General features: G+C 41.5%; 1 protein-coding gene across 1 annotated transcript in view; it reads right to left on the reverse strand.

Moving 5' to 3' along the window:
• LOC121005804 (E3 ubiquitin-protein ligase RNF213-like) overlaps positions 1 to 27,583 on the reverse strand; it is a 407,639-nt gene that overhangs the window by 242,116 nt on the left and 137,940 nt on the right. The window contains exon 6 of the mRNA XM_040438594.1: positions 349 to 551. Coding sequence (XP_040294528.1) covers positions 349 to 551 — 203 coding nt within the window. The remainder of the gene's footprint in view (positions 1 to 348; positions 552 to 27,583) is intronic.

Consider the following 27,583-nt stretch of genomic DNA (forward strand, 5'->3'; position numbering starts at 1 on the left):
TCTTTTGTTCTAATTTAGCCACATATGTCTTAACTGTCTATGAAAGACGATGCTTCAGGTGCAATAAACCAGAGTATTTCTCAGCTACCTTCTTGTGCGTGTCATTTGTATGCAACACTGAGAAATATCTCTCCCTGGATCCAGAGTGAGACTCAAACCAAGGTGGTCTTAGAGAAGGAAGCGATCCTTTCAGAGCCCAACCAATATGATACTGATGACCTATCCTAAGGACAGGTCATTGTTATTAAAACAACAAAACAGACACTGTCCTATAAGGTGAGATTTCAATGTCTTGATAGTAAAGTTAATGAAAACATAAAGAAGACCTTTGAGTTATAGTAATCTCACCTCCTTTAATGATATAGTTTGAAGGCATGAACAGGCAGCGGTTGATAATGGGCAATTTGTCTGTCGTTTCACCGTAAATGTACTCATATTCTTCACGTCCATTACTCTGTAAAACAACATACTTGTACTGGATGTTTTTGTTCAGATTGTTCTTGGAAACATGAGTGCATCCTTCATACAAGAATCCAAAGTCCTTGAGCTCCCTAAAATAAAAACAAAATAAACAAATCATATTTTAGGGTTGTATAACATTTCTATAACAATCCTGTTTACATTTTTAATTTCTTTTCAATTTACGGATAACATACCAAAAACTGCTAAATGACTGCTCATGATAACCCTTTTAGGCTAAGCTCACAGTGCAAATTTTTTACTTAACTATTTTAAAAACTAAAACATGAAACGGCACAATATATCGTGAGCCTGGCCCGGACACAGCCTATTATTGTTTTTTCCTTTTAGGTTTCCTTCCCTGCTTTCCAAGATACATAATTTTTGTTCACACAACCGTATGAGGTATATGGCAGTTACCCCAAGATTTTTTTATTTTGTTTTTACGACATTCACTGTACACTAAAAATGACATAACAAATAGAGTTGAGCGGAGACCTGCATGTTCGGGTTCGGCTGAACTTCACAAAAAAGTTTGAGTTCGGGACCCGAACTTGACCCCGAACCAGAACCCCATTGAAGTCAATGGGGACCCGAACTTTTGAGCACTAAAATGTCATGAAAAGGGCTAGAGGGCTGCAAATGCCAGCAAAATGTGTTTAAGAGCATGGAAAGTGCTCTGCAAACAAAAGTGGATAGGGAAATGACTTCAAATAACATAAAATACATAAAAATGTAAACAAATCATCTTGATCTAAGAGGATGAGGTCCATATGGAGTAGGAGGTTGAGGAGGCGCTGGGTGTGGCGGTGTAGGTGGAAGTGGCGCTGGCGGAGGTAGCCTACACTGCTTTTTGGTATTACATTTATTTTTATTTTTTTAAATTCGGGTACACCACAAAACATTGGGAAATATAACCTGTGATAACGCCCCTCCAGTCGTGCTAAACACACGTTCAGACAATACACTGGCTGCAGGGCAGGCCAGCACCTCCAAGGCGTAAAGGGAAAGCTCAGGCCATGTGCCCAATTTGGAGACCCAGAAGTTGAAGGGGGCAGACCCATCAGTCAGTTCGTGTAGGCGTGTGCAAACATACTGCCCCACCATGTCGCACGTCCCCGTGATGTTCACAATCCAATTGGATATCTGCTCTATCAACTTTCGATGTTCTTTTCTGCGCCTACCATGTTGATCACGGTTAGCGGCGAATGAGGGTTCCACCCCGGAGAGGGAGCGTGAGAAAGAGAGACCACATCTAAGGGAGATCAATACATGAAATTAAATTTTGATCGAGCAAAAATGTGGGAGAAGCTTATAAATAGGAAGAATTGAAGGAAAGGATGGCGGGGGGGGGGCGCAGCAATTACCCACTCCCGACTCGGGGAGGTAGTGACGATAAATAACAATACAGTACTCTAAAGATGCCCTGTTATTGGAATGATTAATACAAAATTATAGGGACTGTCACTCTGGTATTTTGGATTTGGAAACATTAGCCAGAAGAGGCCCTGCTGCCGCTTTGTTGACTCTAGATAACTTCTGCCTGATCGCATGCCCCAGTGACGTCCACGATCCATTTGGATATCTTCTCTATCAACTTTCGATGCTCTTTTCTGAGCCTACCATGTTGATCACGGTTATCGGCGAATCAGGGTTCCACGCCGGAGAGGGAGCGCGAGAAAGAGAGACCACATCCAAGGGAGATAAATGGATTACATTTTTTTTTTCATCGAGCGTAAATATGGGAAAAGTTATTGAAGCGCAAATGTGGAACAAATTATTGAAGTGCAAATGTGGGACAAATTATTGAAGCGCAAATGTGGGACAAATTATTAAAGCGCACATGTGGGACAAATTGTTAAAGCGCAAATGTGGGAACAATTATTGAAGTGCAAATGTGGGACAAATTATTGAAGTGCAAATGTGGGACAACTTGTTAAAGTTTAACCCCTTAAGGACACAGCCTTATTTCACCTTAACTACTTGCCATCTGGGCCATTTGCCCCCTTCCTGACCAGGCCTAATTTTGCAAAACTGACATATCTCACTTTATGTGGTAATAACTTTGGAACGCCTTTACTTATCCAAGTCATTCAGAGATTGTTTTCTCGTGACACATTGTACTTCATGATAGTCATAAATTTGAGTCAATATATTTCACCTTTATTTATGAAAAAATCCCAAATTTACCAAAAATTTTGAAAAATTTGCAATTTTCTAAATTTCAATTTCTCTGCTTTTAAAACAGAAAGTGATACCTCATAAAATATTTATTACTTAACGTTCCCCATATGTCTACTTTATGTTGGCATCATTTTGGAAATGTCATTTTATTTTTTTTAGGACGTTAGAAGGCTTAGAAGTTTAGAAGCAATTCTTCAAATTTTTAAGAAAATTGCCAAAACCCACTTTTTAAGGACCAGTTCAATTCTGAAGTCACTTTGTGGGGCCTACATAGTGGATACCCCCATAAATGACCCCATTGAAGAAACTACACCCCTCAAGTTACTTAAAACCGATTTTACAAACTTTGTTAACCCTTTAGGCGTTCCACAAGAGATCAAATTTTTAAATTTCACTTTATTGGCAGATTTTCCATTTTATTCCAATTTTTTCTTTAACAAATCCATGGTTAACAGCCAAACAAAACTTAATATTTATTACCCAGATTCTGCAGTTTACAGAAACACCCCACATGTGGTCATAAACTGCTGTATGGGCACACGGCAGGGCGCAGAAGAAAAGGAACTCCACATGGTTTTTAGATGCCATGTCCCATTTGAAGCCCCCTGATGCACCCTTACAGTAGAAACTCCCAAGAAGTGATCCCATTTTGGAAACTAGGGGATAAGGTGCCAGTTTAATTGCTACTATTTTTCGGTACATATGATTTTTTGATCAAGCAAGGTGACCAAAAAATTGGTTGTTTTAGCACAGTTTCTTTTTATTTATTTTTACAGCGTTCACCTGAGGGGTTCAGTCAAGTGACATTTTTATAGAGCAGATTGTTACGGACGTGGCGATACCTAATATGTATACTTTTTCTTATTTATTAAAGTTTTACACAATAATAGCATTTTTGAAAAAAAAAATTATGTTTTTATGTGTCCATTTTCTGATAGCTATAGTTTTTTTTATTTTTTGAGAGATTTTCTTATGTAGGGGCTCATTTTTTGCGGGATGAGGTGACGGTTTTATTGGTACAATTTTGTGGGACATACGCGTTTTTGATCACTTGGTGTTGCACTTTTTGTGATGTAAGGTGACAAAAATTGCTTGTTTTGACACAGTTTTTTTTTTTTTTTACGGTGTTCAGCCAAGGGGTTAGGTCATGTGATATTTTTATAGAGCTGATTTTTACGGACGCGGCAATACCTAATATGTATACTTTTTTTATTTGTTTCACTTTAACACAATAATAGCATTTTTTAAACCAAAAAAATGATGTTTTAGTGTCTCCATGTTCTAAGAGCTATAGTTTTTTTATTTTTTGAGAGATTTTCTTATGTAGGGGCTCATTTTTTGCGGGATGAGGTGATGGTTTTATTGGTACCCTTTTGTGGGACATACGCATTTTTGATCACTTGGTGTTGCACTTTTTGTGATGTAAGGTGACAAAAATTGCTCGTTTTGACACCGTTTTTTTTTTTTTTTACGGTGTTCACGCGAGGGGTTAGGTCATGTGATATTTTATAGAGCTGGTTTTTATGGACGCGGCAATACCAAATATGTCTATTTTATAATATTTTTTCTATTTTTAACATTTTTTTTTTATTCCTTACTTGGGGAATTTTTTTTTTTACATGTGAAACCTTTTTTTTATTTTATTTTTTCAACACTTTATTTTTAATTTTTTATTTTACACTTTTCGTCCACCATAAGGTCATACAAGACCTCTGGGGGACATTTACTTCACTTTTTCTTTTTTTTTCACTGTTGATTTCTCCTGTAACTGGGGCTGACATAGTAGCCCCAGTTACAGGAGAAATGCAGCCCCCAGAGAGGCTGTACAGCATAATACTGTGCTGTACAGCCTCAGTGCAGGGCTGATCGAGGTCTCTGAAAGACCTCACACAGCTCCTGCACTCTCTGGTCCCGGCGGTCACATGACTGCCGGGCCGGAAGAGGAAGCGCATATCGCTTCCTGCTCTGTATACACAGCGCTCGGTGAGCGCTGTGTATGCAGCGATCCAGAAGGCAGGGACACCTGGGCACTGTCCCTGCCTTCTCTCTGGGTTGCCCTGCTGTCACTGACAGCGGACAACCCGATCAGCAGCTGCACGATTAGCGTGCAGCTGCAGTTTCTGAACGGACGTTCTGGAACGTCCATTCAGAAATAGAGATCCACCTCCCGGATGTTTATATCCTATGGGCGGACGGGAGGTGGTTAAGGACCAGGCCATTTTTTGCAAATCTGACCAGTGTCACTTTAAGTGGTGATAGCTTTAAAACACTTTGACTTATCTAGGCCATTCTGAGATTGTTTTTTCGTCACATATTGTACTTCATGACACTGGTAAAATGAAGTAAAAAATAATAATTTTTATTTATTACAAAATACTAAATTTACCAAAAAATTGCAAATTTCCAAGTTTCAATTTCTCTACTTCTATAATACATAGTAATACCTACAAAAATAGTTATTACTTTACATTCCCCATATGTCTACTTCATGTTTGGATCAATTTGGGAATGATATTTTATTTTTGGAAGATGTTACAATGCTTAGAAGTTTAGAAGAAAATCTTGAAATTTTTCAGAAATTTTCAAAAACCCACTTTTTAGGGACCAGTTCAGGTCTAAAGTCACTTTGTGAGGCTTACATAATAGATACCACCCAAAATGACCCCATTCTAGAAACTACACCCCTCAAGGTATTCAAAACTGATTTTACAAACGTCGTTAACCCTTTAGGTGTTCCACAAGAGTTAATGGCAAATGGTGATAACATTTCAGAATTTAGATTTTTTGGCAAATTTTCCATTTTAATCAATTTTTTCCAGTAATAAAGCAAGGGTTAACAGCCAAACAAAATGCTATATTTATTGCCCTGATTCTGTAGTTTGCAGAAACACCCCATATGTTGCGGTAAACTACTATACGGGCACACAGTAGGGCATAGAGGGAAAGGTGCGCCGTATGGTTTTTGGAAGGCAGATTTTGCTGGACTGTTTTTTTTGACACCATGTCCCATTTGATGCACCCCTAGAGTAGAAACTCCATAAAAGTGACCCAATCTAAGAAACTACACCCCTTAAGGTATTCAAAACTGATTTTACAAACTTTGTTAACCCTTTAGGTGTTGCACAAGATTTAATGGAAAATAGAGATACAATTTCAAAATTTAACTTTTTGGGCAGATTTTCCATTTTAATATTTTTTTTCCAGTTACAAAGCAAGGGTTAACAGCCAAACAAAACTCAATAATTATGGCCCTGATTCTGTAGTTTACAGAAACACCCCATATGTGGTCGTAAACTACTGTGTAGGCACACGGCAGGGCACAGAAGGAAAGGAATGCCATACGGTTTTTGGAAGGCAGATTTTGCTGGACTGGTTTTTTTGACACCATGTCCCATTTGAAGCCCCCTTGATGCACCCCTAGAGTAGAAACTCCAAAAAATTGACCCCATTTTAGAAACTACGGGATAGATGGGCAGTTTTCTTGGTATTAGTTTAGGGTACATATGATTTTTGGTTGCTCTATATTACACTTTTTGTGTGGCAAGGTAACAAGAAATAGCTTTTTTGGCACAGTTTTTTTTTTTTGTTATTTACAAAATTCATCTGACAGGTTAGATCATGTGGTATTTTTATAGAGCTGGTTGTCACGGACGCGGCGATATCTAATATGTAGACAATTTTTTTTACTCAATGATTTCATTTTCGAAACAAAAAAAATCATGTTTTAGTGTCTCCATATTCTGAGAGCCATAGTTTTTTCAGTTTTTGGGCGATTATCTTAGGTAGGGTCTCATTTTTTGTGGGATGAGATGACGGTTTGATTGGCACTATTTTAAGGTGCATATGACTTTTTGATCGCTTGCTATTACACTTTTTGTGACGTAAGATGACAAAAAATGGCTTTTTTTACACTGTTTTTATTTTATTTTTTACAGTGGTCACCTGAGAGGTTAGGTCATGTGATATTTTTATAGAGCCGGTCGATACTGACGCGGCGATACCTAATATGTATACAATTTTTTTTATTTATGTAAGTTTTACACAATGATTTCATTTTTGAAACAAAAAAAATAATGTTTTAGTGTTTCCATAGTCAGCCATAGTTTCCATAGAGAGCCATAGTTTTTTCAGTTTTTGGGCGATTATCTTGGGTAGGGTATGATTTTTGCAGGATGAGATGACGGTTTGATTGGTACTATTTTGGCGTACATGCGACTTTTTTGATCATTCTTATTACCTTTTTGGGGAAGTAAGGTGGGCAAAATTTCAATTTCCTCATGGTTTTTATTTTTTTATTTTTATGGCGTTCACCGTGCGGGGAAAGTAACATGACTGTTTTCTAGATCAGGTCGTTACGGGCGCGGCGATACCTAATATGTGTAGTGTTTGTTTTTTTTATTCAGTGATAAATGTGTTTTTTTTTTTCTCTTTACTTTTTTCACTTTTTTTTCACTTTTTTTTGACCCAGACCCACTTGGTTCTTGAAGATCCAGTGGGTCTGATGTCTGTATAATACAGTACAGTACACTATATAGTGTATTGTACTGTATTTTACTTACACTTTGTCTGAACAGATCTATGCCTTTAGCTCAGATCTGTTCAGCACCATGGACAGCAGGATGCCTGAGAAGGCGGCCTGTTGCCATGGGAACCTTCCCCGTCTGCCACAACTGAGCAGACGGGGAAGGGGAAGGAGGGGGGCTCCCTCCCTCTGTGACCCCATCCTGTCTGGGGGCTACAAAGGCACAGCAGCCCCCCGATGGGAGAGGGAGGGAGCTCCCTGACTGTTAACATCTGCTCTTCCATACAGCGGTCCGTACGGACGGTGGTGATCGGAACAACACATGACGTACCGGTACGTCATGTGTCCTTAAGGACTCGGGAAACATGACGTACCGGTACGTCATGTGTCCTTAAAGGGTTAAGCATTGAATGAAAGGAGGTGGCGCGCATATATTAAAGAAGAATTTCTGAAATGCACCTATGCAGAGCAGGGGTTTATTCATGTCCAAAATTGTAAAATGTCAACCTAAGAATGTAACAGAAAAATTAGTGAAATGTATTAACCTGTCTACTTGGTAGAGCAGGGGTCTATGACATAAAAAAATTGTTTAATGTCCCCGGAAGATGTAAACGAAAAATTTGTGAAAATTATTAAGCTGTCAACTAAGTAGAGGAGAGGTATATTACACCAAAATATTGGTGAATTTCACCTGAAAATGTAACAGACAAATTAGTGATTTTTCTGTCTACTAGGTATAGCAGTGATACTATACACCCAAAAATCATCTTCCACCCAGTCTTCACCCCTTCCCTCCTTGTCAGTCTGTACTTTCGAAAGCCCCAGCAGTTGGCACCTGTGTTTCGTCATCATCCAAGACGTGCTGCGATGGTCCTCCCATGTACTCATCTTGAAACATAAGTGGTTGGGCATCGATGCACTCAATCTCTTCCACTTCTGGAGCAGGGCTAGGTGGATGGCCCTGGGAAACCCTGCTAACAGAGTCATCAAAAAGCAGTAGAGACTGCTGCATGACTTGGGGCTCAGACTGCTTGGCTGATTTGCAAGGGGGTGAGGTGAAAGACTGATGGAGATCGGCTGCAGGTGCCAATTCTGATCTTTCAGCAAGAGACTGGGTGGGAGACAATGTGAAGGAACTGGAAGCACTGTCAGCAACCCAATCTACTTTCGCCTGTACTTGTTCTGGCCTCACCATTCGTAGAGCCGCATTAGGCCCGACCAAATACCGCTGCAGGTTCTGTCGCATACTCGCACCTGAGGACGGGGCTTCACTTGTGCGTGTAGCTGGCACAGATCGACCACGTCCTCTTCCTGCAACAGGAGCTCCACCAGCAGCACAACGACCTGGCCCACGTCCCTTATTTGGATCTTGCCCTAAATGGGTGTTTAATTAATAGCAGAAAAGAATGACAGTATGTAAAGGGTGTATCTCACACGTACAGATCCAGACTAGGCCGCAATTAAAGATTTTGTAATACAGCCATTTTGTGCAAAGAAATATTTAATTCAGGCCTACACTGATTCAGGCTGTGTCCGATACACCCTCTACATACAGGGGTTTGATTCAGGCATTTGAAATACAGCCATTTGAAATACAGCTATTTTGTGAAGAGTAATCTTTAATTCAGGCCTACACTGGTTCAGGCCATGTGAGATACACACTCTAAATACAGGGGTTTGATTCAGGCATTTGAAATACAGCCATTTGAAATACAGCCATTTTGGGCAAAGAAATATTTAATTCAGGCCTACACTGGTTCAGACCGTGTGAGATACACCCTCTACATACAGAGGTTTGATTCAGGCATTTGAAATACAGCCATTTGAAATACAGCCATTTTGTGCAAATAAATATTTAATTCAGGCCTACACTGGTTCATACCATGTTAGATACACCCTCTACATACAGGGGTTTGATTCAGGCATTTGAAATACAGCCATTTTGTGTAAAGAAATCTTTAATTCAGGCCTACACTGGTTCAGGCTGTGTGAGATACACCCTCTACATACAGGGGTTTGATTCAGGCATTTGAAATACAGCCATATGAAATACAGGTATTTAAAATACAGCCATTTTGGGCAAAGAAATATTTAATTCAGGCCTACACTGGTTCAGACAGTGTGAGATACACCCTCTACATACAGGGGTTTGATTCAGGCATTTGAAATACAGCCATTTGGTGCACCAATCTTTAATTCAGGCCTACACTGGTTGAGACAGTGTGAGATACACCCTCTACATACAGGGGTTTGATTCAAACATTTGAAATACAGCCATTTGAAATACAGCCATTTTGGGCAAAGAAATATTTAATTTAGGCCTACACTGGTTCAGACCGTGTGAGATACACCCTCTACATACAGGGGTTTGATTCAGGCATTTGAAATACAGCCATTTGGTTTACCAATATTAAATTCAGGCCTACACTGGTTTAGACAGTGTGAGATACACCCTCTACATACAGGGGTTTGATTCAGGTATTTGAAATACAGCCATTTAAAATACAGCCATTTTGGGCAAATAAATATTTAATTTAAGCCTACACTGGTTCAGACCATGTGAGATACACCGTCTACATACAGGGGTTTGATTCAGGCATTTGAAATACAGACATTTGGTGCACTGTTGAGGAACGGTTGAGACGTGTGCATATATATCCATGCATGCCTGCAAACACGTGCGAGCATGTATGGTATATATATGCATACATTAACCACCGCATCATGGGGTGATGCCCATGGTGATCCCCAGGGGCTCATGGTGGCCCCTGTGGGAAATATGTGGTCCCTGGAAGCTGTGCCCCCTTATAATCCCCCTTATATTAGTATATATATGTGCCCCCTTATATATGTCCCCTGTATGTGATGCCCCAGATATATGCGAGGGTGTGTGTATATATAGATATGTGTGTATGTATTTGCACACGTGTCTATGTATATACACTTATGTCAGCATGACAGTATGTATGTGGGCTTATTGCTGCCCATTCGTACCCCCGGTTTTGTATGTGTTTATAGATGAGCCCCCAAGCATCTGTGGATATATATATGCATATATGCAATTCCAACTGTTATCAACAGAGTTGTTTAGAGAAAAACTTGTGCTGATAGCCTGTAGGATAACAGCTGATTAGCATCTAGTCCCCTTTTGTTCAGGCCCAAAGCAATCAGACTCTGTGGCACCGTTGTGAGGGGACCTTCTAATCAGAGACATCAAAGGGGGACCTGTTTTTCCACACCTCTGCCCCATGGCCATGCCCATTACTCCCAGCATTTTTGGGACTAGGAGGGGGGACTAAGGCACACTATGATGTCACATGCCTGAGGAAGGAGGAGGGGGTTGCTTTTGGGCTATAAAACCCCGAACCGGACAGAGGTGCCCTCTCTTGCAACCAGACTAGATTCAGAGACGCATGGGAGAGTGGAGCTCCATGATGACCACCTGGATAAGGCCTAAGTATCACCCCTGGTCCTGTAACCCCTATATTTCCCTGATGTGTACCCTGGGCCCTGATTCCGTGTTACTGGACACCCTGATCCCCCAAACCCTTGCCTTATTGTATCCTTGTTTGTACCCCTGATCCTGTGATCCCCCAAACCCTTGCCTTATTGTATCCCCTGTTGTACCCCTGATCCTGTGGCCCTATTAGTACCCCTGATTACCCCCACTCCCTGCTGTGTAACCCTTGGTTACCCTTAACCTCTCCTGCCCTGAGTCCCCCTATAATCATATATCCCCTGTGTTCCCCCAGGATTGTAGATCCCTCATATCCCCTGTTTAGTACAATTGTAGGTAGATGTTGGGGAGGACTGGGGAATGTGTTAGTGTAGTTAGTACTGAAATAGTGTATTGTTACTTATATTGTTGTGTGCTGCTATAAATATATATATCTATTCCATTGATATAGATATATATAATTATAAGCAAATATTAGACTACATATAGTGGGTGAATAAATCCCTGCAGAACATTAACCTCTGCATTGCCCTGTCCCTGCAGAGTCCTGACCATTAACCTCTTCAATGCCTGATCCCTGCTACCACTGTCCTGTTAACTCATAACCCTGTGTCCCTTGGCCTGCAGGTAATAACCCCTGCATAGCCACCATTGTGTTTAACTCCTTGTACCCCATAGGGACAGTGATTAGTCAGGCGGGTGTGTTACTGATATTTGTGTGGATACGAATGTATTATTGTATTATATAGATAGTGTGTGGGGTGGAATTTGGGATTGTGCTGTGTAGAGTAGTTAGGCTTGTATTGTGTTTATTGTAGTACCATTTCTATACTGCGGTGTGTACTTCTGTATGTATATATATTCATATCCATTGATCTATGAATATATATAGATATAGCATATTGTTAGACTTGTATAATTGTATTGTGTAATAAATATTCCTTATTGTTCATAATACAGTGTATGGTGTTTTTACTAGTCGCCGCCGTAGTATAGTGATAGTAAGTCGCACGTAGTGTAGTTCAGTGTAGTGTATAGGCAATCAGAGGTAATCAGTAGTGTTTTATGTTTATTTAGGTATAAATGGGCGGAGTCATCAATAGACGGCTCCTCCCATTTATGAATATTAATTATCGATATTTGCATAAATATTGATGATTAATATGCCCCCTTAACATGCACCAATATTGAATTCAGGCCTACACTGGTTCAGGCCGTGTGAGATACAACCTCTACATACAGGGGTTTGATTCAGGAATTTGAAATACAGCCATTTGGTACACCAATATTGAATTCAGGCCTACACTGGTTCAGACACTGTGAGATACACCCTCTACATACAGGGGTTTGATTCAGGCATTTGAAATAGAACCATTTGAAATACAGCCATTTTGGGCAATGAAATATTTAATTCAGGCCTACACTGGTTCAGACCGTGTGAGATACACCCTCTACATACAGGGGTTTGATTCAGGTATTTAAAATACAGCCATTTTGGGCAAAGAAAAATTTAATTCAGGTCTACACTGGTTCAGACCGTGTGAGATACAACCTCTACATACAGGGGTTTGATTCAGGCATTTGAAATACTGCCATTTTGTGAAAGAAATCTTTAATTCAGGCCAACACTGGTTCAGGCCGTGTGAGATACACCCTCTACATACAGAGGATTGATTCAGGCATTTGAAATACAGCCATTTGAAATACAGCCATTTTGGGCAAAGAAATATTTAATTCAGGCCTACACTGGTTCAGACCGTGTGAGATACACCCTCTACATACAGGAGTTTAATTCAGGCATTTGAAATACAGCCATTTGGTGCACCAATATTGAAATTAGGCTTACACTGATTCCGGCCGTGTGAGATACACCCTCTACATACAGGAGTTTGATTCAGGCTTTCGAAATACAGCCATTTTGGGCAAAAAAATCTTTAATTCAGGCATACATTGGTTCAGGCCGTGTGAGATACACCCTCTACATATAGGGGTTTGATTCAGGCATTTGAAATACAGCCATTTGGTGCACCAATATTGAATTCAGGCCTACACTGGTTCAGGCCATGTGAGATACACCCTCTACATAAAGGGGTTTGATTCAGGCATATGAAATACAATGATTTTGTGATAAGAAATCTTTAATTCAGGCCTACAATGGTTCATACCGTGTGAGATACACCCTCTACATACAGGGGTTTAATTCAGGCATTTGAAATACAGCCATTTGGTGAACAAAGATTGAATTTAGGCCTACACTGGTACAGACAGTGTGAGATACACCCTCTACATACAGGGGTTTGATTCAGGCATTTAAAATACAGCAATTTTGTTCAAAGTAATCTTTAATTAGGGCCTACACTGGTTCAGGCCGTGTGAGATACACCCTCTACATACAGGGATTTGATTCAGGCATTTAAAATACAGCCATTTTGGGCAAATAAATCTTTAATTCAGGCCTACACTGGTTCAGGCCGTGTGAGATACACCCTCTACATACAGGGGTTTAATTCAGGCATTTGAAATACAGCCATTTGGTGCACCAATATTGAATTCAGGCCTACACCGGTTCAGACAGTGTGAGATACACCCTCTATATACAGAGGTTTGATTCAGACATTAGAAATTCAGCCATTTGAAATACAGCCATTTGGGCAAATAAATATTTAATACAGGCCTACACTGGTTCAGACAGTATGAGATACACCCTCTACATACAGAGGTTTGATTCAGGCATTTGAAATACAGCCATTAGGTTCACCAATATTGAATTCAGGCCTACACTGGTTCACACAGTGTGAGATACACCATCTATATACAGGGGTTAGATTTATGCATGTGAAAAAAGCCATTTGGTGCACCAATATTAAATTTAAGCCTACACTGGTTCATACCATGTGAGATACACCCTCTACATACAGGGGTTTGATTCAGGCATTTTAAATACTGCCATTTTGTGAAAGAAATCTTTAATTCAGGCCAACACTGGTTCAGGGCGTGTGAGATACACACTCTAAATACAGGGGTTTGATTCAGGCATTTGAAATACAGCCATTTGAAATACAGCCATTTTGGGCAAAGAAATATTTAATTCAGGCCTACACTGGTTCAGACCGTGTGAGATACACCCTCTACATACAGAGGTTTGATTCAGGCATTTGAAATACAGCCATTTGGTTCACCAATATTGAATTCAGGCCTACACTGGTTCAGACAGTGTGAGATACACCCTCTGTATACAGGGGTTTGATTCAGGCATTTGAAATACAGCCATATGGTGCAAAGAAATCTTTAATTCAGGCCTACACTGGTTCAGACCATGTTAGATACACCCTCAAACATACAGGGGTTTGATTCAGGCATTTGAAATACAGCCATATGAAATACAGGTATTTAAAATACAGCCATTTTGGGCAAAGAAATATTTAATTCAGGCGTACACTGGTTTAGACAGTGTGAGATACACCCTCTACATACAGGGGTTTGATTCAGGCATTTGAAATACAGCCATTTGGTGCACCAATCTTTAATTCAGGCCTACACTGGTTGAGACAGTGTGAGATACACCCTCTACATACAGGAGTTTGATTCAAGCATTTGAAATACAGCCATTTGAAATACAGCCATTTTGGGCAAAGAAATATTTAATTTAGGCCTACACTGGTTCAGACCGTGTGAGATACACCCTCTACATAAAGGGGTTTGATTCAGGCATTTGAAATACAGCCATTTGGTTCCACAATATTGAATTCAGGCCTACACTGGTTTAGATAGTGTGAGATACACCCTCTACATACAGGGGTTTGATTCAGGTATTTGAAATACAGCCATTTGAAATACAGCCATTTTGGGCAAATAAATATTTAATTTAAGCCTATACTGGTTCAGACCATGTGAGATACACCGTCTACAAACAGGGATTTGATTCAGGCATTTGAAATACAGCCTTTTTGTAAAAATAAATATTTAATTCAGGCCTACACTGGTTCAGGCCGTGTGAGATACACCCTCTACATACATGGGTTTGATTCAGGCATTTGTAATACAGCCATTTTTGTGTAAAGAAATCTTTAATTCAGGCCTACACTTGTTCAGGCCGTGTGAGATACACCCTCTACATACAGGGGTATGATTCAGGCATTTGAAATATAGCCATATGAAATATAGGTATTTAAAATACAGCCATTTTGGGCAAATAAATATTTAATTCAGGCGTACACTGGTTCAGACAGTGTGAGATACACCCTCTACATACAGGGGTTTGATTCAGGCATTTGAAATACAGCCATTTGGTGCACCAATCTTTAATTCAGGCCTACACTGGTTGAGACAGTGTGAGATACACCCTCTACATACAGGGGTTTGATTCAAGCATTTGAAATACAGCCATTTGAAATACAGCCATTTTGGGCAAAGAAATATTTAATTTAGGCCTACACTGGTTCAGACCATGTGAGATACACCGTCTACATACAGGGGTTTGATTCAGGCATTTGAAATACAGCCATTTGGTGCACCAATATTGAATTTAGGCCTACACTGGTTCAGCCCGTGTGAGATACACCCTCTACATACAGGGATTTGATTCAGGCATTTGAAATACAGCCTTTTTGTAAAAATAAATATTTAATTCAGGCCTACACTGGTTCAGGCCGTGTGAGATACACCCTCTACATACAGGGGTTTGATTCAGGCATTTGAAATACAGCCATTTTTGTGTAAAGAAATCTTTAATTCAGGCCTACACTGGTTCAGGCCATGTGAGATACACCCTCTACATACAGGGGTTTGATTCAGGCATTTGAACTACAGCCATATGAAATACAGGTATTTAAAATACAGCCATTTTGGGCAAAGAAATATTTAATTCAGGCGTACACTGGTTCAGACAGTGTGAGATACACCCTCTACATACAGGAATTTAATTCAGGCATTTGAAATACAGCCATTTGGTGCACCAATCTTTAATTCAGGCCTACACTGGTTGAGACAGTGTGGGATACACCCTCTACATACAGGGGTTTGATTCAGGTATTTGAAATACAGCCATTCGAAATACAGCCATTTTGGGCAAATAAATATTTAATTTAAGCCTACACTGGTTCAGACCATGTGAGATACACTGTCTACATACAGGGGTTTGATTCAGGCATTTGAAATACAGCCATTTGGTGCACCAATATTGAATTCAGGCCTACACTGGTTCAGGCCGTGTGAGATATACCCTCTACATACAGGGATTTGATTCAGGCATTTGAAATACAGCCTTTTTTTAAAAATAAATATTTAATTCGGGCCTACACTGGTTCAGGCCGTGTGAGATACACCCTCTACATACAGGGGTTTGATTCAGGTATTTGAAATACAGCCATTCGAAATACAGCCATTTTGGGCAAATAAATATTTAATTTAAGCCTACACTGGTTCAGACCATGTGAGATACACTGTCTACATACAGGGGTTTGATTCAGGCATTTGAAATACAGCCATTTGGTGCACCAATATTGAATTCAGGCCTACACTGGTTCAGGCCGTGTGAGATATACCCTCTACATACAGGGATTTGATTCAGGCATTTGAAATACAGCCTTTTTTTAAAAATAAATATTTAATTCGGGCCTACACTGGTTCAGGCCGTGTGAGATACACCCTCTACATACAGGGGTTTGATTCAGGCATTTGAAATACAGCCATTTTGTGTAAAGAAATCTTTAATTCAGGCCTACACTGGTTCAGGCCGTGTGATATACGCCCTCTACATACAGGGGTTTGATTCAGGCATTTGAAATACAGCCATATGAAATACAGGTATTTAAAATACAGCCATTTTGGGCAAAGAAATATTTAATTCAGGCCTACACTGGTTCAGACAGTGTGAGATACACCCTCTACATACAGGGGTTTGATTCAGGCATTTGAAATACAGCCATTTGGTTCACCAATATTGAATTCAGGCCTACACTGGTTTAGACAGTGTGAGATACACCCTCTACATACAGGGGTTTGATTCAGGTATTTGAAATACAGCCATTTGAAATACAGCCATTTTGGGCAAATAAATATTTAATTTAAGCCTACACTGGTTCAGACCATGTGAGATACACCGTCTACATACAGGGGTTTGATTTAGGCATTTGAAATACAGCCATTTGGTGCACCAATATAGAATTCAGGCCTACACTGGTTCAGGCCGTGTGAGATACACCCTCTACATACAGGGGTTTGATTTAGGCTTTTGAAATACAGCCATTTTGGGCAAAGAAATATTTAATTCAGGCCAACACTGGTTCAGGCCGTGTGAGATACACGCTCTACATACAGGGGTTTGATTTAGGCATTTGAAACACAGCTATTTTGTGAAAAGAAAACTTTAATTCAGGCCTACACTGGTTCAGGCCGTGTGAGATACACCCTCTACATACAGGGGTTTGATTCAGGCATTTGAAATTCAGCCATTTTGGGCAAAAAAATCTTTAATTCAGGACTACAGTGGTTCATACCGTTTGAGATACAACCTCTACATACAGGGGTTTGATTCAGGAATTTGAAATACAGCCATTTGGTACACCAATATTGAATGTCCCCCAAACAGATAAGTTTTAAAACTGCCTGCTGTCGTTTACCCCTGGCTGTGCTGAAGTTTGTGGTGAAGGTGTTACGCTGACCGGATGAGAAGCCGGTATAGAATGAAGAAGCGGAATAGGAGGAGGAAGCAACAGGAGGCAAACTGAAGCGCCCTGCAATCCTCGGTGGTGGATGGACATGCATCAAACTGCTATCCGCCTCAGGTCCAGCCGCCACTGCATTTACCCAGTGTGTTGTTATGGAGATATAACGTCCCTGACCGTGCTTACTGGTCCACGTATCCGTAGTGAGGTGCACCTTGCCACAGATGGCGTTGCGCAGTGCACACCTGATTTTGTCCCCCACTTGGTTGTGCAGGGAAGCGATGGCTCGCCTGGAAAAGTAGTGGCGGCTGGGCACGACGTACTTTGGGACAGCCACCGCCATAAGGCTTTTAAAGCTGTCCATCTCCACCAGACGGAATGACAGCATTTCAAAGGCCAGTAATTTAGAAATGGTGGCATTCCGGGCCAGGGATCGTGGGTGGGTAGGTGGGTACTTTCTCTTCCTCTCCAGTATTTGGGAGAAGGAGAGCTGAACGCTTCCGTGGGACATTGTGGAGATGCTTGGCAACCCGGTTGGTGGTGTTGCTGGCAGATCCTCTGTTTGCGAAGTAGCAGGTGGCACTGTCACTCCAGAAGTGGATGAAGAGGCCGAGACTGCAGCAGAAGAGGAAGCAGGAGGAGCCAGAGACATTTCTTGGTTTTTGAGGTGTCTACTCCACTGCAGCTCGTGCTTTGCACTTAAAGAGGACCTTTCACTAGAATAAAACATCTAAACTAACTATACAGACATGGAGAGCGGCGCCCAGGGATCTCCCTGCACTTACTGTTATCCCCGGGTGCCGCTCCGTTCTCCCGTTATAGCCTCCGGTATCTTCATAGTTAGGCACCACCCAGGGGAACCTGCCGGCGTCTCATTCTCCCATGCTGTAGCGCTGGCCAATCGCAGCGCTCAGCTCATAGCCTGAGAGGCTTTTTTTTCTCTCAGGCTATGAGCTGAGCGCTGCGATTGGCCAGCGCTACAACATGGGAGAAGGAGACCCCGGCAGGTTCCCCTGGGTGGTGCCTAACTATGAAGATACCGGAGGCTATAACGGGAGAACAGAGCGGCGCCCAGGTATAACAGTAAGTGCAGGGAGATCCCTGGGCGCTGCTCTCCATGTCTGTATAGTTAGTTTAGATGTTTTATTCTAGTGAAAGGTCCTCTTTAAATGCCTGGTCATGCAGGTTGTGGTCAGGTTGAGAACGTTTATGCCTCGCTTCAGGCTCTGATTGCACAGCGTGCAAACCACTTGTGTCTTGTCGTCAGCACATTGTCTGAAGAACTGCCACGCCAGGAAACTCCTTGGAGTTGGCTTTGGTGTGCACGGTCCCTTGCTGCGGTGGGCAGTAGCAGGCGTACTGTCTAGGGGACGGCCGCCCTTCCGCTTTTGCACCCTGCTCCCTCTTCTGCTGTGCTGGTGCCTCTGTGCGACCACCGCCTCTTCCTCCGAACTACATAGGTCACTCGCATGACCGTGATTCCATGTGGGGTCGAGGACCTCATCGTCCTCCACATCATCTTCCACCCAGTCTTCACCCCTTCCCTCCTTGTCAGTCTGCACTTTTGAAAGCCCCAGCAGTTGGCACCTGTGTTTCGTCATCATCCAAGACGTGCTGCGATGGTCCTCCCATGTACTCATCTTGAAACATAAGTGGTTGGGCATCGATGCACTCCATCTCTTCCACTTCTGGAGCAGGGCTAGGTGGATGGCCCTGGGAAACCCTGCTAACAGAGTCATCAAAAAGCAGTAGAGACTGCTGCATGACTTGGGGCTCAGACTGCTTGGCTGATTTGCAAGGGGGTGAGGTGAAAGACTGATGGAGATCGGCTGCAGGTGCCAATTCTGATCTTTCAGCAAGAGACTGGGTGGGAGACAATGTGAAGGAACTGGAAGCACTGTCAGCAACCCAATCTACTTTCGCCTGTACTTGTTCTGGCCTCACCATTCGTAGAGCCACATTAGGCCCGACCAAATACCGCTGCAGGTTCTGTCGCCTACTCGCACCTGAGGACGGGGCTTCACTTGTGCGTGTAGCTGGCACAGATCGACCACGTCCTCTCCCTGCAACAGGAGCTCCACCAGCAGCACAACGACCTGGCCCACGTCCCTTATTTGACGCTCTCCTCATATTTCTCAAGTTTAGGATCTTGCCCTAAATGGGTGTTTAATTAATAGCAGAAAAGAATGACAGTATGTAAAGGTTGTATCTCACACGTACAGATCCAGACTAGGCCGCAATTAAAGATTTTGAAATACAGCCATTTTGTGCAAAGAAATATTTAATTCAGGCCTACACTGATTCAGGCTGTGTCAGATACACCCTCTACATACAGGGGTTTGATTCAGGCATTTGAAATACAGCCATTTGAAATACAGCTATTTTGTGAAGAGTAATCTTTAATTCCGGCCTACACTGGTTCAGGCCATGTGAGATACAAACTCTAAATACAGGGGTTTGATTCAGGCATTTGGAATACAGCCATTTGAAATACAGCCATTTTGGGCAAAGAAATATTTAATTCAGGCCTACACTGGTTCAGACCGTGTGAGATACACCCTCTACATACAGAGGTTTGATTCAGGCATTTGAAATACAGCCATTTGAAATACAGCCATTTTGTGCAAAAAAATATTTAATTCAGGCCTACACTGGTTCATACCATGTTAGATACACCCTCTACATACAGGGGTTTGATTCAGGCATTTGAAATACAGCCATTTGGTGCACCAATCTTTAATTCAGGCCTACACTGGTTGAGACAGTGTGAGATACACCCTCTACATACAGGGGTTTGATTCAAGCATTTGAAATACAGCCATTTGAAATACAGCCATTTTGGGCAAAGAAATATTTAATTTAGGCATACACTGGTTCAGACCGTGTGAGATACACCCTCTACATACAGGGGTTTGATTCAGGCATTTGAAATACAGCCATTTGGTTTACCAATATTGAATTCAGGCCTACACTGGTTTAGACAGTGTGAGATACACCCTCTACATACAGGGGTTTGATTCAGGTATTTGAAATACAGCCATTTGAAATACAGCCATTTTGGGCAAATAAATATTTAATTTAAGCCTACACTGGTTCAGACCATGTGAGATACACCGTCTACATTCAGGGGTTTGATTCAGGCATTTAAAATACAGCCATTTGGTGCACCAATATTGAATTCAGGCCTACACTGGTTCAGGCCGTGTGAGATACACGCTCTACATACCGGGGTTTGATTTAGGCATTTGAAACACAGCTATTTTGTGAAAAGAAAACTTTAATTCAGGCCTACACTGGTTCAGGCCGTGTGAGATACACCCTCTACATACAGGGGTTTGATTCAGGCATTTGAAATTCAGCCATTTTGGGCAAAGAAATCTTTAATTCAGGCCTACACTGGTTCATACCGTGTGAGATACAACCTCTACATACAGGGGTTTGATTCAGGAATTTGAAATACAGCCATTTGGTACACCAATATTGAATTCAGGCCTACACTGGTTCAGACACTGTGAGATACACCCTCTACATACAGGGGTTTGATTCAGGCATTTGAAATAGAGCCATTTGAAATACAGCCATTTTGGGCAATGAAATATTTAATTCAGGCCTACACTGGTTCAGACCGTGTGAGATACACCCTCTACATACAGGGGTTTGATTCAGGTTTTTAAAATACAGCCATTTTGGGCAAAGAAATCTTTAATTCAGGCCAACACTGGTTCAGGCCGTGTGAGATACACCCTCTACATACAGAGGATTGATTCAGGCATTTGAAATACAGCCATTTGAAATACAGCCATTTTGGGCAAAGAAATATTTAATTCAGGCCTACACTGGTTCATACCGTGTGAGATACACCCTCTACATACAGGGGTTTAATTCAGGCATTTGAAATACAGCCATTTGGTGCACCAATATTGAAATTAGGCTTACACTGGTTCCGGCCGTGGTAGATACACCCTCTACATACAGGAGTTTGATTCAGGCTTTTGAAATACAGCCATTTTGGGCAAAAAAATCTTTAATTCAGGCATACATTGGTTCAGGCCGTGTGAGATACACCCTCTACATATAGGGGTTTGATTCAGGCATTTGAAATACAGCCATTTGGTGCACCAATATTGAATTCAGGCCTACACTGGTTCAGGCCATGTGAGATACACCCTCTACATAAAGGGGTTTGATTCAGGCATTTGAAATACAATGATTTTGTGATAAGAAATCTTTAATTCAGGCCTACACTTGTTCATACCGTGTGAGATACACCCTCTACATACAGGGGTTTAATTCAGGCATTTGAAATACAGCCATTTGGTGAACAAATATTGAATTTAGGCCTACACTGGTAAAGACAGTGTGAGATACACCCTCTACATACAGGGGTTTGATTCAGGCATTTAAAATACAGCAATTTTGTTCAAAGTAATCTTTAATTAGGGCCTACACTGGTTCAGGCCGTGTGAGATACACCCTCTACATACAGGGGTTTGATTCAGGCATTTAAAATACAGCCATTTTGGGCAAATAAATCTTTAATTCAGGCCTACACTGGTTCAGGCCGTGTGAGATACACCCTCTACATACAGGGGTTTAATTCAGGCATTTGAAATACAGCCATTTGGTGCACCAATATTGAATTCAGGCCTACACCGGTTCAGACAGTGTGAGTGTCATGTTACATGATATTATTTTTATTATGTACTGTCTCTTTAATGCCTATCTAGTTTGTCTCTTGTGGCATTCCTTAGTTTGCATGCTGCTCAGTCTCCTCCCCCTCTTTGCTGTATCAGCCATTTTATTGCTGTAATTCATCTGACCTGTGTCTATTCTCTATACCTGCATGGAAGAATCGTTCTTTTACCTGTTGTAACTTGCATTCTACGGATCATACGACGAATAAACATCGCCAGATCTTCTTTCATGTGAGTTGTGACTGAGTAAGCTATCTGGAAAGGTGATTTGGGATGAATAATCTCTTCAGGGCAATGAGCTCCATGTGCTACTGAAAACCACATTCATAGCCTTTGCAGCCGATTCAGAATAGTAAAAGAACGTATCCAGCAGCCTGCACAGAGATAACTGCGTCACAGGACAGATCATAGTGAAGTGTAACTGTGTGTATTGCATGAGAATTCTGCATACAACCCCAGCACAGCTTGTTACAGCTCCTCACAGTATACAGACACTCTTCACTGCTACAGTCAAGCCTGTGTACTGCAGGCCATCATGAGTGGAAAGGGCTCAGTGTGTGATGAAACACCACAGCATGCTTCACACAGAGAAAGTCAGGATGAGGACCCAGAGTTCACTGCATTGACCAAACGCTCTGTGAAACCCACTTGGAAGGTTAAAGAGAACTATGAATCCATGAGAACTGAACTAGCAACCAGTTTGAAGCAGATTTGGGATAAAATCCTCACCCACATTGATGTGATTTCATGTCCCAACCATGAGGTACTGCAACTAGAGGGCGCCATAAAGCATCTCTCTGCTTCATACGAACTGTACCAGACTACAAGCAACAAATATAAAACTATTCTGCAAAGCATCAACACTGAGGAGTCCTTAGAGCAACTTAACAATGCCCAGCTTCTTAATGAGGAAAGAGAAAGCTTTATCCAGCGAACTAAAGCAAAGGCAGAAGCAAAATTAATGCTGCCACGGGACACTGTATCTCACAAATCTGTATCCACCAGACGTTCTAAAGGTTCCTCTAGATCCCGAAGTTCAAGGCACTCAACGCTTAGTGAACAGCTAATGAATGCCCGCGCCGAAGCAGAGGCTATCAAGGTACGGGCCGCATATGCAAAAAAGAGAGCAGACATGGAGGTCGAGGTTGCAGTAATGGAAGCCGAGGCAGCGCATCAAAAGGCAGCAATAGAAGCTCAAACGGCACGTCAAAGGGCAGCAATTGAAGCTTTAAAGGAACAGAGCAACTACGAGGCAGCTGCAGCAAAACTAAAGGTTTTGGAACAAGCTATCGGTGCAGATGAAAATGCTAGCGAAAGGGTCAGCGTCAAGGCAGATGTAGAAGATCCTTTCGAACGCACTAAGAACTATGTTCTAAACCACAGCAGTAAACACTCAATTACCTCCACGTTTCACGGCAACGCAAGGACTTCACCACATCATCAGGTAAAAGCCGTTCCAGCCACTTCCTACATGCAAACCCACCCCAGTGCAGCTCCCGACTGTCATGCTGATCCCGCATATGTCACAAAACGGCATACTAATCCGCAAGCAAGTCGCCAGCCTCCTGCTAACAGTACTGTTCCAGACCTTCACCCAACAATTCAGCTGAATGCCCTTGCTGCACCATATCTTCCCACGTCTCTTTGCAACGATACCATAAACAATGCAATACACAGACAGCAAGATAGTGCTTGGTTACATTTACAACCAAACTAAACAATTTTACGTGTACGTCAGCAATAGAGTAGAACGTATCAGAAGGTTCTCCTTGCCAAAGCAATGGCACCATATTCCCACTGACCTTAATCCTGCCGATTGTGGGACAAGAGCTATATCTCCAGTAGCTCTCCTCGACTGCTTGTGGCTGTCGCCTCCAAGATTTCTTTCTGAAAACTCCTACTCAATTTCCACGGACACTACCTATGAACTGGTACATCCTGACGATGATAAAGAAATCAGGTCTATGTACACCACACTGTGTACCTCTGCGAGTTCAGAACAAAAACTAAAGTCGCATCGTTTTGAACGTTTCTCAACCTGGTCATCAGCTGTTAGGACCGTTGCTTATTTGATACACATTGCCCATTGTTTTCAAAGGAGGTTCTGCTCGGACTTTCTCACGACCAATCACGGAATTGGTGCTTCTTCTCCCAAGTGAGTGACTTAGCCAGGAGTTCCGGCTATACCTGTTATGGCGGGGAGAATATCACTATCACTATTGATTGTGCTACTGTTGAAGTCCCACGATTACAAACGTTAGACCGCAGGACTCAAGCCATCTGTTTTTTGGACGTCATGTTTCATTGTTCATTTACTGCATACCTTCTTGTGTTTGCGGGTATCTCGTATCTATGGTTTACACACCAGTTTTACCTTTAACGTTTCTTCCCCTACAGGTTCAAGTTGGACTTATCTTTATATGTGTAATAGACTTTGAAATCTAAAGATTTCAGGCGGGGAGTGTCATGTTACATGATATTATTTTTATTATGTACTGTCTCTTTAATGCCTATCTAGTTTGTCTCTTGTGGCATTCCTTAGTTTGCATGCTGCTCAGTCTCCTCCCCCTCTTTGCTGTATCAGCCATTTTATTGCTGTAATTCATCTGACCTGTGTCTATTCTCTATACCTGCATGGAAGAATCGTTCTTTTACCTGTTGTAACTTGCATTCTACGGATCATACGACGAATAAACATCGCCAGATCTTCTTTCATGTGAGTTGTGACTGAGTAAGCTATCTGGAAAGGTGATTTGGGATGAATAATCTCTTCAGGGCAATGAGCTCCATGTGCTACTGAAAACCACATTCATAGCCTTTGCAGCCGATTCAGAATAGTGAGATACACCCTCTATATACAGAGGTTTGATTCAGACATTTGAAATTCAGACATTTGAAATACAGCCATTTGGGCAAATAAATATTTAATACAGGCCTACACTGGTTCAGACAGTATGAGATACACCCTCTACATACAGAGGTTTGATTCAGGCATTTGAAATACAGCCATTAGGTTCACCAATATTGAATTCAGGCCTACACTGGTTCAGACAGTGTGAGATACACCCTCTATATACAGGGGTTTGATTCAGGCATTTGAAATACAGCCATTTGGTGCAAAGAAATCTTTAATTCAGGCTTACACTGGTTCAGGCCGTGTGAGATACACCCTCTACATACAGGTGTTTGATTCAGGCATTTGAAATACAGCCATATGAAATACAGGTATTTAAAATACAGCCATTTTGGGCAAAGAAATATTTAATTCAGGTGTACACTGGTTCAGACAGTGTGAGATACACCCTTTACATACAGGGGTTTGATTCAGGCATTTGAAATACAGCCATTTGGTGCACCAATCTTTAATTCAGGCCTACACTGGTTGAGACAGTGTGAGATACACCCTCTACATACAGGGGTTTGATTCAAGCATTTGAAATACAGCCATTTAAAATACAGCCATTTTGGGCAAAGAAATATTTAATTTAGGCCTACACTGGTTCAGACCGTGTGAGATACACCCTCTACATACAGGGGTTTGATTCAGGCATTTGAAATACAGCCATTTGGTTCACCAATATTGAATTCAGGCCTACACTGGTTTAGACAGTGTGAGATTCACCCTCTACATACAGGGGTTTGATTCAGGTATTTGAAATACAGCCATTTGAAATACAGCCATTTTGGGCAAATAAATATTTAATTTAAGCCTACACTGGTTCAGACCATGTGAGATACACCGTCTACATACAGTGGTTTGATTCAGGCATTTGAAATACAGCCATTTGGTGCACCAATATTGAATTCAGGCCTACACTGGTTCAGGCCGTGTAAAATACACCCTCTACATACAGGGATTTGATTCAGGCATTTAAAATACAGCCTTTTTGTAAAAATAAATATTTAATTCAGGCCTACACTGGTTCAGGCCGTGTGAGATACACCCTCTACATACAGGGGTTTGATTCAGGCATTTGAAATACAGCCATTTTTGTGTAAAGAAATCTTTAATTCAGGCCTACACTGGTTCAGGTCGTGTGAGATACACCCTCTACATACAGGGGTTTGATTCAGGCATTTGAAATACTGCCATATGAAATACATGTATTTAAAATACAGCCATTTTGGGCAAAGAAATATTTAATTCAGGCGTACACTGGTTCAGACAGTGTGAGATACACCCTCTACATACAGGGGTTTGATTCATGCATTTGAAATACAGCCATTTGGTGCACCAATCTTTAATTCAGGCCTACACTGGTTGAGACAGTGTGAGATACACCCTCTACATACAGGGGTTTGATTCAAGCATTTGAAATACAGCCATTTGAAATACAGCCATTTTGGGCAAAGAAATATTTAATATAGGCCTACACTGGTTCAGACCGTGTGAGATACACCCTCTACATACAGGGGTTTGATTCAGGTATTTGAAATACAGCCATTTGAAATACAGCCATTTTGGGCAAATAAATATTTAATATAGGCCTACACTGGTTCAGACCGTGTGAGATACACCCTCTACATACAGGGGTTTTATTCAGGTATTTGAAATACAGCCATTTAAAATACAGCCATTTTGGGCAAATAAATATTTAATTCAGGCGTACACTGGTTCAGACAGTGTGAGATACACCCTCTACATACAGGGGTTTGATTCAGGCATTTGAAATACAGCCATTTGGTGCACCAATCTTTAATTCAGGCCTACACTGGTTGAGACAGTGTGAGATACACCCTCTACATACAGGGGTTTGATTCAAGCATTTGAAATACAGCCATTTTGGGCAAAGAAATAATTTATTTAGGCCTACACTGGTTCAGACCATGTGAGATACACCGTCTACATACAGGGGTTTGATTCAGGCATTTGAAATACATCCATTTGGTGCACCAATATTGAATTTAGGCCTACACTGGTTCAGCCCGTGTGAGATACACCCTCTACATACAGGGATTTGATTCAGGCATTTGAAATACAGCCTTTTTGTAAAAATAAATATTTAATTCAGGCCTACACTGGTTCAGGCCGTGTGAGATACACCCTCTACATACAGGGGTTTGATTCAGGCATTTGAAATACAGCCATTTTTGTGTAAAGAAATCTTTAATTCAGGCCTACACTGGTTCAGGCCATGTGAGATACACCCTCTACATACAGGGGTTTGATTCAGGCATTTGAACTACAGCCATATGAAATACAGGTATTTAAAATACAGCCATTTTGGGCAAAGAAATATTTAATTCAGGCGTACACTGGTTCAGACAGTGTGAGATACACCCTCTACATACAGGGGTTTAATTCAGGCATTTGAAATACAGCCATTTGGTGCACCAATCTTTAATTCAGGCCTACACTGGTTGAGACAGTGTGGGATACACCCTCTACATACAGTGGTTTGATTCAAGCATTTGAAATACAGCCATTTGAAATACAACCATTTTGGGCAAAGAAATATTTAATATATGCCTACACTGGTTCAGACCGTGTGAGATACACCCTCTACATACAGGGGTTTGATTCAGGTATTTGAAATACAGCCATTCGAAATACAGCCATTTTGGGCAAATAAATATTTAATTTAAGCCTACACTGGTTCAG

Source organism: Bufo bufo, chromosome 1 (assembly GCF_905171765.1).
Source record: "Bufo bufo chromosome 1, aBufBuf1.1, whole genome shotgun sequence".
In the NCBI taxonomy this organism is placed as follows: Eukaryota; Metazoa; Chordata; class Amphibia; order Anura; family Bufonidae; genus Bufo; species Bufo bufo.